Source organism: Mustelus asterias, chromosome 8 (genome assembly GCF_964213995.1).
Source record: "Mustelus asterias chromosome 8, sMusAst1.hap1.1, whole genome shotgun sequence".
Classification (NCBI taxonomy): domain Eukaryota; kingdom Metazoa; phylum Chordata; class Chondrichthyes; order Carcharhiniformes; family Triakidae; genus Mustelus; species Mustelus asterias.
Window position 1 is genome coordinate 23390088 of NC_135808.1, and position 15538 is coordinate 23405625.

The window sequence follows — 15538 nt, forward strand, 5'->3', positions numbered from 1 at the left end:
ACCCAACACCGATCCCTGAGGCACATCACTGGTCACAGGCGTCCAGTTTGAAAAACAACCCTCTACAACTACCCTCTGTCTTCTGTCATCAAGCCAATTTTGTATCCATTTGGCTCCCTCACCCTGGATGCCGTGAGATTTAACCTTATGCAATAACCTACTGTGTGGTACCTTGTCAATGGCCTGAAGGATGGACATGTATCAATTTAAAGGCCTTCTGGCAGGCTGGGCTCAGCAGAGTGATGTCTGTATGGGCCAGTGTGAATGCGCAGAAGGCCATATTGTGTTGGCAGGAGACAAAGTGTAACCCCACACTGACCCCCGTTACACCCCATCTGCCACCTTGCAGCCCATCCGGTTAACTTGTCCTAATCTCTTTGCAGCTGTCTATGTTCTCCATACAGTTTGCATTATTCCTCATATGTAAATCCCTCAGACCCGGGATCAATCGAGTGAACATGTTCTGGACTGCCTTCAACACCAGTACATCTTTCCTTATATAAGGGGACCAAAAATATTCACAGTATTCCAGATGTGGTGTAACTAGTCTTTAGCAAGACTTCCCTATTTTATACTCCATTCCCTTTGAAATAAAGGCAAACATTCCATTTATCTTCCCTCATATCTGCTGAATTGGCGTGCTGGCTTTCTGTGATTTATGTATGAAGGCTCCGACATTCTTCTGTGCTGCTCCTTTCTCCCTTCAAATTAAATTCAGCTCCTTTATTCTTCGTACCAAATGAATAACTTTACATTTTCTGACAGGATATTTCACCCGCCAAATTTTTGCCCACTCACTGAACCTGATCCAGACTCGAAATGTTGGCTCACACTGAAGCAGGATTAGGAGAATTCATCAAGATCCCTATTAGTCATCACCCGAATATAATCAGCAGCATGGATGAGATTCTCCAAAAAAAAAGTGTCGAATTCACAATTTTTTCAGTGGGACTTTGGAAATGAATCTCCCACACTCTGCATCACGGAGTACACGAGTGCGAATCTCGCTAAAAATCAGTGGGCAGGGACTATTCTCGCTGGAGAGGCCGGCAGCAGAGTGTTGAGCAGGCCACTGTGCATGCACGATCTCTCAGTGCCGAGATTGGCACATGCGCAGTAGCCCCGCACTGCGAACCTCCCGATCGCTGGCCAACTCATTCGCTGGCCAACTCATTTGGCTTTTGCTACCAAATAAACCTGTTGGACTTTAACCTGGTGTTGTTAAACTTCTTACTGTGTTTACCCCAGTCCAACGCCGGCATCTCCACATCACAACTCATTCGCTGGCCAGCCCCACGACCCTGACATCGCTGCCCCTCCAACTCCCCCATGGACCGATCACTGGCACCCCGGACGTGTCTGGGCCAACATTGCCCATCCTCCCCACCCCTCCAGTCCACCTCAATCTCCCGCCAGCAGTCCCAATCTCCCCCACAGTCCTGAACCCCCACCCCACAGCCCCGACCTTTCCCACACCCTACCCCCTGACAGACGGACCTTCCCCCTCTTGTGGCCAGCCCCGATCGCTGTCCTCCCTCCCTCTGTCACTCAGCCCAAGTGCAGAGTGGCAGCGGGACACCCCACCCCCCCAATCCATCAATCAACATCCCCCCCCCCCAGACACCCTGCCCCCATCAGGCCATGCTACATTAGGCCCCACCCCTTGACATTGCCCAATGCCCCCCCCCCCCATTGGGCAGTGCCAAGTTGCCCCAACTGGGCATTGGCACCTTGCCCCTTGGGCAGTGCTGGGGGGCCAGGCTGGCACTGACAAGCTGGCAATGCCCAGGAGGGGGAACCCTTTCTACCCCCGCCCCCTTCACTCCACTGGGGTCAGGCCGCCAGCAAGTGGGGATCTGTTGTGAACCCGACTGGGGTGAAACACTCCTGGCGGGACGCGGGGGTGGAGACGCTGGCGGGCCCGGAGAATTCCGTCCCAGGCCCGCTAATTAGATTGAAATCATGATTTAAATAAATGATACAGCTCCGCGCCGGAAATCCGGCGTGCAGCGGGAAGCTCGCCGCACGGCCCCCGCTATAGTCTCCGTGCACCCTGCGCTGCTAAAGTAGCACAATGCGCTGGGAGAATCGCAACACATTTCTTGACCACAATTAAACACAAAGTTTGTTTCCCAATCAGCTTTGTGTCTATTCTGCCGGAGACTAATGACTCACACAATGTTTTTATTCTGATTGGTGCAATTGTATTTTAAGTCCAATCAGTTTGCAGTAAGTTACCGGAACAGGAACACCTTTTCCTGGAAATACAGGACACAGCTAACGGGCTGAGAACTCCAAATGTTTCCCCAACATGAGGGAAGCAGCAATGATTGGACTGATCGAGCTGGTCCTTCTGTGTGGAGAGGTGTCTGCAGGTGAGTGATGGGATGTGAGAGGGGCAATGCCAGACTGGGTACTGGAGCATTAACCCTGGGTCAGTGAGTGATGGGGTGTGAGAGGGGCAATGCCAGGCTGGGTACTGGAGCATTAACCCTGGGTCAGTGAGTGATGGGGTGTGAGAGGGGCAATGCCAGGCTGGGTACTGGAGCATTAACCCTGGGTCAGTGAGTGATGGGGTGTGAGAGGGGCAATGCCAGGCTGGGTACTGGAGCATTAACCCTGGGTCAGTGAGTGATGGGGTGTGAGAGGGGCAATGCCAGACTGGGTACTGGGGCATTAACCCTGGGTCAGTGAGTGATGGGGTGTGAGAGGGGCAATGTCAGGCTGGGTACTGGGTTTCTTAAAGGAGGGAAACTGGGATGTGAGGGAACTGAGAGCAGGGATGTGGGATTGGAGATCGAGGAGAGAGACAGAGAGAGGGAGAGGTTGAAGGATTGCAGGAACAGGAGGGGAATAATCTAAACTCCATTTTCTGCATCCCCACAAAAATCCATCTCAATTTTGAAAGCTGCAATTGATCCACAACAGCTGCAGCTTCTTGCAGGAAAGAGGATTTCAGATTTCCACAACCATTTTGGTGAGGAGGTTCCTGGCTAAAGACAGCAGGCAGCAACCAGGAAAGAGAGAGTGAGTGTAGATGAATAGCAGAGACTGGTTCAAGGCTTCAGCAACAGTGCACGATTAGAGAGAGAGAGAGAGAGCAGCAGAAGTATAGTGTCATAGAATCCCTGCAGTGCAAAAGAAGGCTATTTAGCCCATCGAATCTGCACTGAGAACAATCCCACCTGGGCCCTATTCCCGTAACCCCATGTATTCATCCTACTAATCATCTTGACACTAAGGGGCAATTTAGCATGGCCCATCAACCGAACCCGCACATCTTTTGAATGTGGGAAGAAACCGGAGAACCTGGAGGAAACCTACGGGGAGAACGTACAAACTCCACGCAGACAGTCACCCGAGGCCGGAATTGAACCCGGGTCCCTGGTGCTATGAGGCAGCAGTGCTAACCACTCTGCCACCGTGCTACCCATATAATCAGACCCAGTAAAAGACTCCCAGCAGCAATGCATGAATAGCGAGAGAGTGTGTGTAAAGGAATAGCACAGGCCTAGTTAGGGACTCCAGCAGCAATGCACAATTGGAGAGTGATGGGGAGGGAGGAGAAATCAGACCTGGCTGGAGACTCCAGCATTTCTACAATTCCTTAGCTGATGTCCTGAGGAAGATTCTGGATGACTGGAGTCTTTTCAGCCTAAGTGACTTCAACAATGTGTTGAGACAGACAGTGATCATGGCCATTGTGCCTCGGTCATCACGGTGTGGGCAAGATCATCGATAATTATATTTGACCGAATGCATGGGACTTCGGTGCTGAGGACTCTCAGGGGAACTGTATTGTGGAAGCACATCACTGCACCAATACCTCTGGTGGGCCTGTTGTGTGAGTCAGACAGTTATATCCAGCTTCTAAGCACCTTCTGGAGCTTTGCCATCTGAATGAACTCTCCATCACCAACACTTACCCCCAGGGCAAACATTGCCTCAAAGTATCGTGGCATCGCTCAAGGTGTAACCCTGGCACCAACTAGACCTGCGTAATCAAGAGGAGACACAATCTGCCCAGCTTTCTCCACACCCACACCAAGCACAGAGCAGATTGTGATAGTGCCCACTGTCCTGTCCGTCGCAGTGTGAAACTGCATCCCTGAATAATTCACAGTCCCAAACACCATGGCCTGTCGCGTGTTAATGGGTTCGTACCCTGATGTCCCTCTCTGTGTGGGTGTTGATGGTTAGGGGTTCAAACCCTGATATCTGTGTGTCAGCGTTTTTAGGGTGCATATCCTGAATTTCTCTCCCTCTCTGTTTTTCAGGCTCTCACTCTCTGCGGTATTTCCTCTCGGGAATGACCCCGGTCCCCGGTTTCCCGGAGTTTGTAGCTGTCGGTTATGTGGACGATGTCCAGTTTGTTGTGTACGACAGTGATCGGAGGGAACTAATCCCCCGGGAGCAGTGGATGGTGGAGAGCGAGGGGCTTGAGTCCTGGGAGCGGAAGAAGATGCTTGTACAGGAGCAGGAACGGTATTCCAAAGCCGATATTCCGCTCTTCATGTCTCGGGCCAACCAGTCAGGAGGTGAGTGCTCACTCTCCCACAACTCTGGGATCAAGTTGGTCAATGTGGCTCCTCCCAGTGTAGTTGGCATTGATTGGCTGTGTGTGTGGTGCTCCCAAGTGACACTGTCTCTGATTGGTTGTTTGTGTTTCTGATCCACAGGGATCCATGTCTACCAGACGATGACTGGCTGTGACCTGAGGGATGATGGGACCACGAGTGGATTCAACCAGTTTGGGTGGGACGGAAAAGATTTTATCAGCTTTGACAAGGATCACATGGTGTGGGTGACCCCGATCACATGGGGAGAGATCATCAAAAACAATTTGGACAGGGACATAGCCAACAGCAAGGGATGGAAAAGTTACCTAGAGGGAGAGTGTATCGAGTGGCTGAAGAAATATCTGGAGTATGGACAGAGAGAACTGAGAGTTGGTGAGTTGGTAAGTGAGAGATGAGATGCCCGGGACTCTCTATCTCAAGGTTCCTGTACTGACTCCTCTTTCTTTCTCTCTCAGTTGCCCCCGTCGTGTCCTTTACCCGCCTGGGTGATTCTAACCAGCTGTCCTGTGCCGTCACCGGGTTTTACCCTCAAGCCATCGAGGTGAATCTGTGGAGAGACGGAGTGGTGATTGATGAGACTCTGTCCACTGGGATCTTACCCAATCACGACAGCACCTACCAGATCCGGAAATGGGTAGAGTTTGATCCAGAGGACCAGGCCGAGTATTCCTGTCGGGTGGAACACAGCGGGATGAAGGAGACACTGGTGGTGATTTACGGTAAGACTGTTTCTCACTGTTAGAGAGGACACAGCCTCAGGCCAGGATCACAAGATGGAGGGTCAGTGCTGAGCCTGAGACCCAGGATACAGAGAATGGGAAATAAATATTAATCTTCAATACTTTATTTATCATGGCGCTACCTTTAGAGGACAGTAATTGTGTGTCCAGGGATTTAATGTGAAATGTGCCCCTATTATTTGGCTACTAATTCAAACTCTTTGCAAACATTTCAGTTTAGTCGGACAAAGGACAGAAGCCGAGTCTATTCCTCTTAATAATCTATTTAACACTTTAAGTACCAAACTCAAACTTACAACAGTTGCAACATTTTAACTCTTTTTGTGGACATTAATTCTTTAACTGAACATTAATTCTAATTCCTTAACTGCAAACAGATATTCTAATCCTTTAACTGGAAATAGATATGACCTGGTTTAGAGCAAAATGTCTGTTCCCGATGTAGAACTGTCCTCAGCGTCTTTCTCTGAAGATGTTCTGCAGGGTACACTTCTTGCGATGGTTGATCTCTGGAGTTATTGCTGGAAACAAAGGGCTGACGTGTGCCTTTACCCCCAAAACTGTTCTCACTTTCCAGAAAATTCTGTAACACCCAGCCAATGGTGTAACCGGGAACTGATCATGTTGCTCGACCAAGCCAATGAATTACTTGCAACCGATTCCACAATGCTCACTCAAGCCTGCATGCAGGACACATAGTTTATCCTCTGTCGGTGCCATCAGGTCTAACTCAAAGTAAACAACTTCCCATATTTGGTCAGTACAGGAACTAGAACAAGGAACAGGCCCTTCGGCCCTCCAAGCCTGCACTGACCATGCTGCCCAACTTAACTAAAACCCCCTACCCTTCCGGGGACCATATCCCTCTATTCCCAAAGAACAGTGTCAGGTCACAGTTCACCGGGCAGACCACATCAAGAACAGCTTTACGACCTGCATCTGTTTTTAAATATAAGTTGACCAAAAATCTCAGCATGCTTAACCCTCTGCCAGAATCACACTTAGCGCCATTATTGTTGTTAAAGAACAACTGCAATAATGATTTTATCTGTCTGCACCCCATTGTATCCTGGGATATTACAGGTGAAAGGGCACAGAGTATCCTGGGATATTACGGTGCAACAGATTCCAGTGTATCCTGGGAAATTATAGTACGTCACACTGCAGTGTATCCTGGGAAATTACAGGAGGGGTAGGGCCCAGAGTATCCTGGGACATTACAGTGCAACACAATCCAGTCGATCCTGGTGTATTACAGTGCGCCAGGATCCAGTGACTCGTGAGATATTTCAGGAGGGATGGGGCTTGGTGTATCCTGGAATATTACAGCATGACAGGGCCCAGTGCATCCTGGGAAATAACAGGAAGCACAGGAACCATTGTATCGATGGATATTACAGTAAGACAGGGCTGTGTATCATGAGCTATTATAGTTGGTCAGGGTGCAGTATATCTGGGATATTACAGCCTGACAGGACATGGAGTATCCTGGGATGTTACAGTATGACAGGATGCAGTGTATCCTGGGATATTACTGGATGACGGGACTCAATGTCTGTTGGAATTTTAGAGAAGGGACATGGCCTGGTGTGCTTGGGATTTCAGAGGAGGGATAGGACCTGGTGTATTGGGATATTGCAGGATGGCAGGGCCCAGTGTCTGCTGTGATATTACAACCTAAGAGGACCCAGTGTGCCCTGGGATGTTATATTAGGACAAGGCCCAGTGTATCCTGGGATATTGCAGTAGGATAGGACCCAGTGCATCCTGGGAGTTTACTTCAGTCAGCTTCAGATCAGAGTTCAGAAAAATAACTCCTTCTATTGGAGAGAATTCATGAAAATCTAGAAATCAAAAAATATAACAATGAATAGTCAGCATGGATGTTGAAATGGAAAATCTTGCTTTTCTCCACTGAGTGGATTTTTTGAGGATGTAACAGAGGGAGGAGACAATGTAATAGATATAATTTAATATGATTTTTCAAATGTAATCGATAACATAACTCATGGTAGATTAATGAATCGGGTCAAAGAATGTGGATTTAGACGATAAGTGACAGAATGGATTGCTCGTTGACTTTGAGACAGAAAGCAGAGAGTGTGAGTAAAGGGAGTTATTCAGAGTGATGGAAGGTGTTCCACAAGGATCAGTGCTGAGATTACTGCTCTTCATGCTTTACACTCACTGATTTGGACATTGGAATCAAAATAAAATTGATCAATTTGCAGATGACACCAAATTGGGGGAATTATTTAATACTAAGGAGAACTTCAAGAAATTAATAGGACGTTAATAAACTTGTCGAATGAGCAAATAATTGGTGAATGGAGTTCAGCACAGATGAATAAGACGTAGTTTTCTGTTAAGTGACCTCCCGATACATCCTTATTACGAGGAAGGTGCAGGTCTGGATGAGGTTGAGGAGCAAAGGTGTACAAATACACCAATTAGACACAGGTTAGACAAGGCCATAAACAAACCAAACGGAAAACCAGGTTTCATTTCTTGATGGATAGGATTGTCAAATATGGACGTTATTTGTAAACCTGTATGAAACCTACATTATAGCACATTTAGAGTACCATGTGCAGTTCCAGTCACCATCTCATACAAAGGATATAGAGTCAGGGGAGAGAGTGTGGAGAAGATTTACAGAGATGATTCCAGAAATGAGTGGGTGGAAATCTCAGGAAAGGATTGACCGGCTGGGTCTCTGCTCTCGGGAAAACAGAAGGCTGAGGGTTGATCTAATCGAGGTCTTTAAATTTATGAAAGATGTTTTATAGATCAGACACATGGAGAATGTTTCCTCTTGTGGAAAGATCATAACAAGGTCATCAATACAAGACAGTCACCAAAAAATCCAATGGGCAATTCAGGAGAAACCTCTTTACCCAGAGTGGTGAGAATGTGAGCTCACTACCACAGGGAGTGGCTGAACTGAACAGTATAGTTTAAGGGGAAGATAGACAAGCAAATGAGGGAGAAGGGAATAGAGTTAAAATGGTTGTTTTAGATGAGGAAAGATGGGAGGAGGCTCAAGTGGAACATAAATACCAGCATCAACTGGATGGGCTGAATGGCTGGTTTCTGTGTTGTATATCCTGTGTTTCCTGATTCTCTCTCTCTCTAATTCATTCTGTCTCATTTTTCTTTCCCGTTTTATGGGCGGCACAGTAGCACAGGGGTTAGCACTGCTGCCTCACAGCACCAGGGACACAGGTTCGATTCCCGGCTTGGTCACTGTCTGGATGGAGTTTGCATGTTCTCCCCGTGTCTGCGTGGGTTTCCTCCGGGTGCTCTGCTTTCCTCCCACAGTTCAAAGATCCACTGGTTAGGTGGATTGGCCGTGCTAAATTGCCCCTTAGTGTCAGGGGGTTTGCAGGTTAAATACATGTTACAGGGATAGGGCATAGATGGGATTGTTGTCAGTGCAGACCTGATGGGCCGAATGGCCTCCGTCTGCACTGTCGGGATTCTATGATTCACTCTCACATTCTCTGCCTCTCTCATTCTCTTTCTCCCCCTCTCTGCTTCTCACTTTTCCCTCTCCCTGATTCACTCAGTCTCTCTGATTCTCTCTCTCTAACAGAACCAAAGTCTCGCTCCCAGGTTGCTGTTACTGTCGGGATTGTGGTCGGGGTCCTCGTGCTCATCGCTCTCATCATTGTGGCTGTCGTCATCTACAACAAGAAAGGTAGGAATTGGAGGGAAAAGAGCAGCTCCTCACTGGGGGGAGGGATTGTGGGAGAGTATTCCAGGGTGGGGGTGGCTCAGGCTGTGGGTCTCAGGTTGGTGTGGGGGGGGGCACAGAGTGGGTGGAAGAGCTGCAGGGTTGGGATAGGAAGGGTAAGGGGCTCATGATAAAGAGGGAGTGTCTGAGAATTGTGGGAAGAGTCTCAGATTGGATGAGGAGCTCAGGGTATCAGTGAGGGGCTGAGGTCAGTGTGGGAGTGAGGGTCTAGGGCAGAGAGAGGGTCACTGGCAAGGGCAAAGTGAGGGTCTTAGGTTGTGGTGGGAGTGAAGGTTCAGAATTGTGTTGTCGGGGCTCAGTGCGAGCGAGAGTTCCAGCCTCTGTCTCTGATTTTCTCTCAGTCTCGTCACTCAATGAACATTCCATGTTTTACAGGGAGAGGGAAGAGTGACTACAATCCTGCAAAGAGTAAGCTGATCATCAAACATCATCTGTATCTCTGTGTAATGTGTGAATCATTGTTCATTCTGTGTCAAATATACTCAACCAAATGGTGTGTGTATGTATGTGTGTGTGTCTCTTTCTCTATGTATCTATATCTTGTGCACAGTCTCTGTCTCTCTGATAATGAACAGTTTTTAATGTCTCTCCCTCCTTTAACAGCTTCTGATGGTGGGGATTCCTCATCCAGCTCCTCCACGCGTTCCTGAGGTATGAACTGTGTTGATAAATATTGGGAGCTGATCCTTCTAACTTGGATATTCCCGCTGGATTTAGCTGTACAATCTGGTGGGTGGGATGTGAGCTCAGTGTCTGTCTCTCGCTGTATAGTCACTAAAGAGCAGCCCATCCAATCCAACACTGAGCTTTGAGACTGGCCTTCTGGAGACGGCTGCTCCTGTACAGTCTGAGGGTGGAGACATTGTGGGTGTTGAGGTATAGAGACATCCGGAAACGTCTCACCCTGGACAGCCTCCTCTCAGCTGCTCAATTTCTTTCAGGAAGTCGTAATTCCCTGAGATTTCCCTGAAGTTGGTCACTGGGCTGTGCCACTCCCACAGGATTTAACATCAGTCTTGTTTTGTCTGTGTGGAGTTTGCACATTCTCCCCGTGTCTGCGTGGGTTTCCTCTGGGTGCTCCGGTTTCCTCCCACACTCCAAAGATGTACAGGTTATGTTGATTGGCTGTGCTAAATTACCCCTTACTGTGAGGGGGATTAACAGGATAAATACATGGGGTTACAGGAATAGGCCCTGGGTGGGATTGTTGTCGGTTCAGGCTCGATGGGCTGAATGGCCTCCTGTGCTGTAGGGATTCTGTGACACATGATGGGTCTGTTCTTTCACTGGATGTTTGGGGTTCGGAGTGGATCTTAGGGGTTTAGCTGGCATTTGGGGCTCTGATGGGTTTAGCTGGCGTTTCGGGCTCTGATGGGTTTAGCTGGCGTTTGGGGCTCTGATGGGTTTAGCTGGCGTTTGGGGCTCTGAGGGGTTTAGCTCGTGGTGCGTGGTTGGAATGTTGAATGATAGAAAATGTATGTTTGAGAGCGAGGCCATTCAGCCCATCATGTCCCTGCCTGTTAATGAAGAGCTCTCCAGCCTCATCTCACCTTCCTGTACTCGGCCTGCAGCTCTGTAGATCACAGCTCTTCAACTCGACATCCAAGAATTGACTCAATGTGGTGTGAGTTTCTGCCTCTACCATCCTTTTAGACCGTGAGTCCCGGGTCCCTCCCACCCTCTGGGTGAAAAACTCTTTCCTCATTTCCACTCTGATCTTTCTACCAATTACTTTAAATCTGTGCCCTCTGGTTTTTGACCCTCTGTGAGGGTAAATGTGTCATCTCTATTTACCATGGCTCCTCATAATTATATCCACCCCAATTAAATCTCCCCTCGGCCTCCTCTATTCTACAGAATCCTATTCCAGCCTATCCGCTCTTTCCTCACAGTGAACATTCTCCAGTCCTGTCCACATTAAACACTCTCCTCTGCATTCTTTCCAGTACATAGAAACCAGAAGCAGGAGTAGGCCATTTGGCCCTTCAAACCTGCTCTACACTGAGGGAGAATTTAGCATGGCCAATGCACCTAACCAGCACGTCTCTCAGACTGTGGGAGGAAACCGGAACATCTGGAGGAAACCCACGCAGACACGGGGAGAACGTGCAGATTCTGCACAGACAGTGACCTAAGTTGGAAATCGAACCCGGGCCCCTGGCGCTGTGAGACAGCAGTTCCAATCATCAAATTCAATATGCTGATCCACCCTTCCTCCCATATCCCTTGATCTCTTTAGCCCCAAGAGCTACATCTAATTTCTTCTTGAAATCAGACGTTTTTGCTTCAACTACATTGTGTGGTAGTGAATTCCACATATTCACCACCCTCTGGGTGAAGAAATTTCCCCACACCTTAGTTCTAAATGTTTTACCCCTTATACACAAACTATGGCCCCTCGTCCTGGACTCCCCCTCCATTGGGAACATCTTTTCTGAATCTACCCGCTCTAATCCTGTTAGAATTTTATAATTTCTATGAGATCCCCTCTCACTCTTCTAAACTCCAGTGAATATAATCCTAACTGACTTTGTCCTGCCATCCCAGGAACCAGCCTGGTATACCTTCATTGTACTCCCTCCATAGCAAGGACATCCTTCCTCAGATAAGGATACCAAAACTGCACACAATACTCCAGGGGTGGCTTCACTAATGCCCTATACAATTGCAGTAAAACATCCCTATTATTATGTTCAAATCCTCTCGCTCTGAAGGCCAGCAGACCATTTGCCTTCTTTATTGCTTGCTGTACTTTACTTTCAGCGACTGATGCATGAGGACATCAAGGTCTCGCTGAGTATCCACCTCTCTCCATTGACACCCATTCAAATAATAATCTGTCTTCCTATTATTGCTACCAAAGTGGATAACCTCATATTCATCGACATTATATAATATTTTTTGTGTAATGTGCTGACCAGACTGTTTGCAGTGCTTCAGCTGTCGTCTATCTGGTATTGTTTACAGTTTTCGCAAAACCACTCTGCTCTGTGCCTTGGCTAATAAAGGAAAGCATGTTATATACCACCTTTACCTCATTTATTAACCTGTCCTGACACCTTTCCCAGTCTGTGGACATACACTCCTGGGTGCCTCTCTTCCTCCACATTATTCATTATCCTCCCATTTATTGGGGATTCCCTTTGCCTTGTTAATCCTCCCAAAACCCATCACATTCTCCACCCTCTCAAACAGACTATTTTATTTATTTTTTTATCATTTAGGGCACAGACTATTTTATTGGTCTCCAAAATGCTCTACTTTCCTTATCCTTTTCTCTTCAGGGACTGATAGGACATCCTTGGAGGTGCCTTGATTTTTCTTTCCAGTATTTTGTCGTGCCCCCTCTTTTCTTTCCTAATCTTCCTCTCTCTGTATCTCTTCCAGGTTTCTGCATTATTAGGCGTGAGGGGTCAGATGGATTTTGCTGCTGGTAGATGTGGGAGTTGGATGGATCTGATGGGTTTTGTTGGGGGGGCGACGGGGCGGTTTCCAGCTCTGCTGGCTTTGCCTCACTCTATAGTGATGTATTTCTTTCTCGTCTCCAGTGCATTCCAGGGTTTGTAATCCAGGAACACCAGTTCCCAAACATAGTAGCAGGAGTGGATGAGAGAATCAGGGAAGATGTGATTTCATCAAGGTGACAGCGACTGACTGATTCAAGCTCCACATATGTGATTCTGTTTAAATGGAACTGTGGTGATGGTTTGGAAGTAATTGCTATATCTGGAGCTGCACTTTAAGCTATTCTGATCTGATCTGTTTATCCTGCACAGACGTGAGAGGGCGATCTTGCAAAAAATATTCTCAGTCCAGAAAGAGTATGAAAACGAGAGAGTTTCTGATCCGTCTTTTTGGTGAATCCAATTCTGCAATCTTATGCACTTAGAGCAGAAAAGAACCCCTAATCTGTTTCTTGCCTGTAGGGGGAGTGGGCAGGGCTTAAATCACCAGAATGCTGCCTGACAACAGCAGAGGACACCATTGTGCATGTGCAGGTCCCTCTGCTCTGAGCAACAGAGAAACCTGTCACTCAACCTCTGCTGCTTTCACCAGGCCTCCATGGCCTAAACACGGACCTCCCCAGCTGCCACGGCGGTCTGTGGCCTCATGCGACCCCTGATGGTCGGACCAATTGCCCCCGTGACACCCCACCTGCCCGGACAGATCAAACCTCGTGATCCCACCGCTCGGGCCGATTTCCCCTCCCAATCGCAATGCAGTAGGCCCCACTGCTTCCCCTCACCAAAGGCAAATACTGAGTGGCAGTCGCCTTCCCCCCCCCCCCCGCCGCCAAATTGCAAATGCAGAGTGTGCGGCACATCCCCTCCCATCACCACTGATATTCCCACCACGGTTTGCTCCCCCAACAAATCAGGCTCCACACCCTTCACACTGCCAGAGTACCAGGCTTGGCACTGTCCACAAGGCACTCCCCCCCCCCCCCCCCGCCTCCCCACCCGCCAACTTCTCGGGATGGCTTCAACAGCCTCTGGATCCACTAGTGAGGCTATCGGGTTTTGCCCCGTTGTGATTCTCGCTGGAGTGAACCTCTCCCGTGAGGCCACAGAGACGAGAGCCCAGATGATTGCGCCGCGGGCTCGCTCATTTTGTTCAAAACAGGTTTTAAATGTAGTCAAGTATTTTATTCAGCCTCGCGCCGCAATGTGTGAGAAATCGGGAGCGAATCTCATCTGTATTGAACTCATGAATTCCAATATCTTCTGCCCTTTCCTGATTTTTTTCTTTTAATGTCTGCTTGTCATTGGTGAGTGTGTTTATGTCACATCCCCCATTCCCAAGCACTCTGTCTGGGGAAATAACAAACATTATTGAAATATCAGAGCTTTTGTATCAAACTGTCATCTGCAACTCCAAATGTCAAATCGCGGTAAATTTCCAATTCTTGTCACTGTTGGAAATATTGTTACACTTTGCAGTATTGGACACAATTGTTACCTGTGTGTGTGCGTGTGTTATTAAAACAACAGAAAAGGTTTATTCTGCTTGGAGCTGAATGGGTTAATTCTAAATTAGAACACGTTCGGTGAAGGAATTCACTGTCACCGCGATTTCAGAAAGAGACTGGGTTACAATGTTCTCAGAGTAATGGCGGTTTCAGCAGAACAAAGATATTTCTTCAAGTCTTGTGGATTCACCATTTCAAACTGGATATTTCCGAATAAAAACCTTGGAGCAAAATGGATTAGAAGATAAAGTCCCAATTGTTCCCCAGGGTTGTTTTTAAATGGAGATTTTAAAAACAAGAATAATCCATGAACAATCACCTTCAATTAATTCCTGAATTTGAAATTACACTATTAAAGCTTAAAAAAAAACGACCCCACTCTGACAGATGTGAATTCGTATCTGGATTAGAGATCCCACATGTTTCACCCGTTTCAACAGAGTTTCATTGTAGCGGCAACAAGCTCCCAGTTTCAAAACTTTTAAACTGTTCTCCGCCTTTAGACCTCACCATTTTGAGGAAAACACAGAGTTGGAGCTGGTCTGAAGGAACAGCAACACAGAGCATTCACACAGCCTTTTCTCATTCACTAACAGGAAGTTTACACACACACATCTGTCCACACAATTCTTTCTCACATCACTTCAAGTTTCACATTTGGAGGAAAATGTAACTGGATTGATTAGTCAGTTTGCGGACGACACAAAGGTTGGTGGATTTGCGGACAGCGATGAGGACCATCAGAGGATGCAGCAAGATATAGATCAGTTGGAGACTTGGGTGGAGAGATGGCAGGTGAAGTTTAATCCAGACAAATGTGAGGCAATGCATTTTGGAAGGTCTAATACAGATAGGAAATATACAGTAAATGGCAGAACCCTTCAGAGTATTGATAGCAAAGGGATCTGGGTGTACAGGTACACAGGTCACTGAAAGTGGCAATGCAGGTGGAGAAGGTAGTCAAGGCGGCATATGGCATGCTTACCTTAATTGGCTCTTGGAATATCGTGTTCCATTCTGGTCGCCACACTACCAGAAGGATGTGGAGACTTTGGAGAGAGTACAGAAAATATTTACCAGGATGTTGCCTGGTATGGAGGGCATTAGCTATGAGGAGAGGTTGGAGAAACTTGGTTTGTTCTCACTGGAGCGACGGAGGTTGAGGGGAGGCCTGATAGAAGTCGACAAGATTATGAGGGGCATGGACAGAGTGGATAGTCAGAAGTTTTTTCCCAGGGTGGAAGAGTCAATTACTAGGAGGCACAGGTTTAAGGTGCGAGGGGCAAGGTTTAAAGGAGATGTACGAGGCAGATTTTTTTTAAAAACAAAGAGTAGTGGGTGCCTGGAATTCGTGGCCAGGGGAGGGAGTGGAAGCGGGTATGGCAGTGACTTTTAAGGGGCGTCTTGACAAGTACATGAATGGGATGGGAATAGAGGGATATGATTCCCGGAAGGGTCGGGGGTTTTAGTTAAGTCAGGCAGCATGGTTGGT

At 47.7% G+C, this 15538-nt stretch overlaps 2 protein-coding genes across 2 annotated transcripts in view; one reads left to right on the plus strand and one right to left on the minus strand.

Moving 5' to 3' along the window:
- The window catches only part of LOC144496924 (class I histocompatibility antigen, F10 alpha chain-like), a 329140-nt gene that overhangs the window by 18125 nt on the left and 295477 nt on the right, over nt 1-15538 (minus strand). The gene's annotated exons all lie outside the window — the stretch shown is intronic.
- Nucleotides 2240-14407, plus strand: LOC144496936 (class I histocompatibility antigen, F10 alpha chain-like). The gene is made up of 8 exons (XM_078217558.1): nt 2240-2375; nt 4278-4538; nt 4680-4952; nt 5036-5299; nt 8916-9020; nt 9453-9485; nt 9681-9728; nt 12626-14407. Exons 1-7 carry the CDS (start codon nt 2312-2314, stop codon nt 9725-9727), a joined length of 1047 nt encoding a protein of 348 aa, XP_078073684.1. The 5' UTR covers nt 2240-2311; the 3' UTR covers nt 9728; nt 12626-14407.

Excerpts from the sequence above, each read along its gene's own strand:
- LOC144496936 (XM_078217558.1), top strand. The coding sequence starts at position 2,312 with ATGAGGGAAGCAGCAATGATTGGACTGATCGAGCTGGTCCTTCTGTGT. Across the intron at positions 5,300-8,915 it reads GACACTGGTGGTGATTTACG|AACCAAAGTCTCGCTCCCAG; the intron begins GTAAGACTGTTT and ends TCTCTCTAACAG. Across the intron at positions 9,021-9,452 it reads CGTCATCTACAACAAGAAAG|GGAGAGGGAAGAGTGACTAC; the intron begins GTAGGAATTGGA and ends CATGTTTTACAG.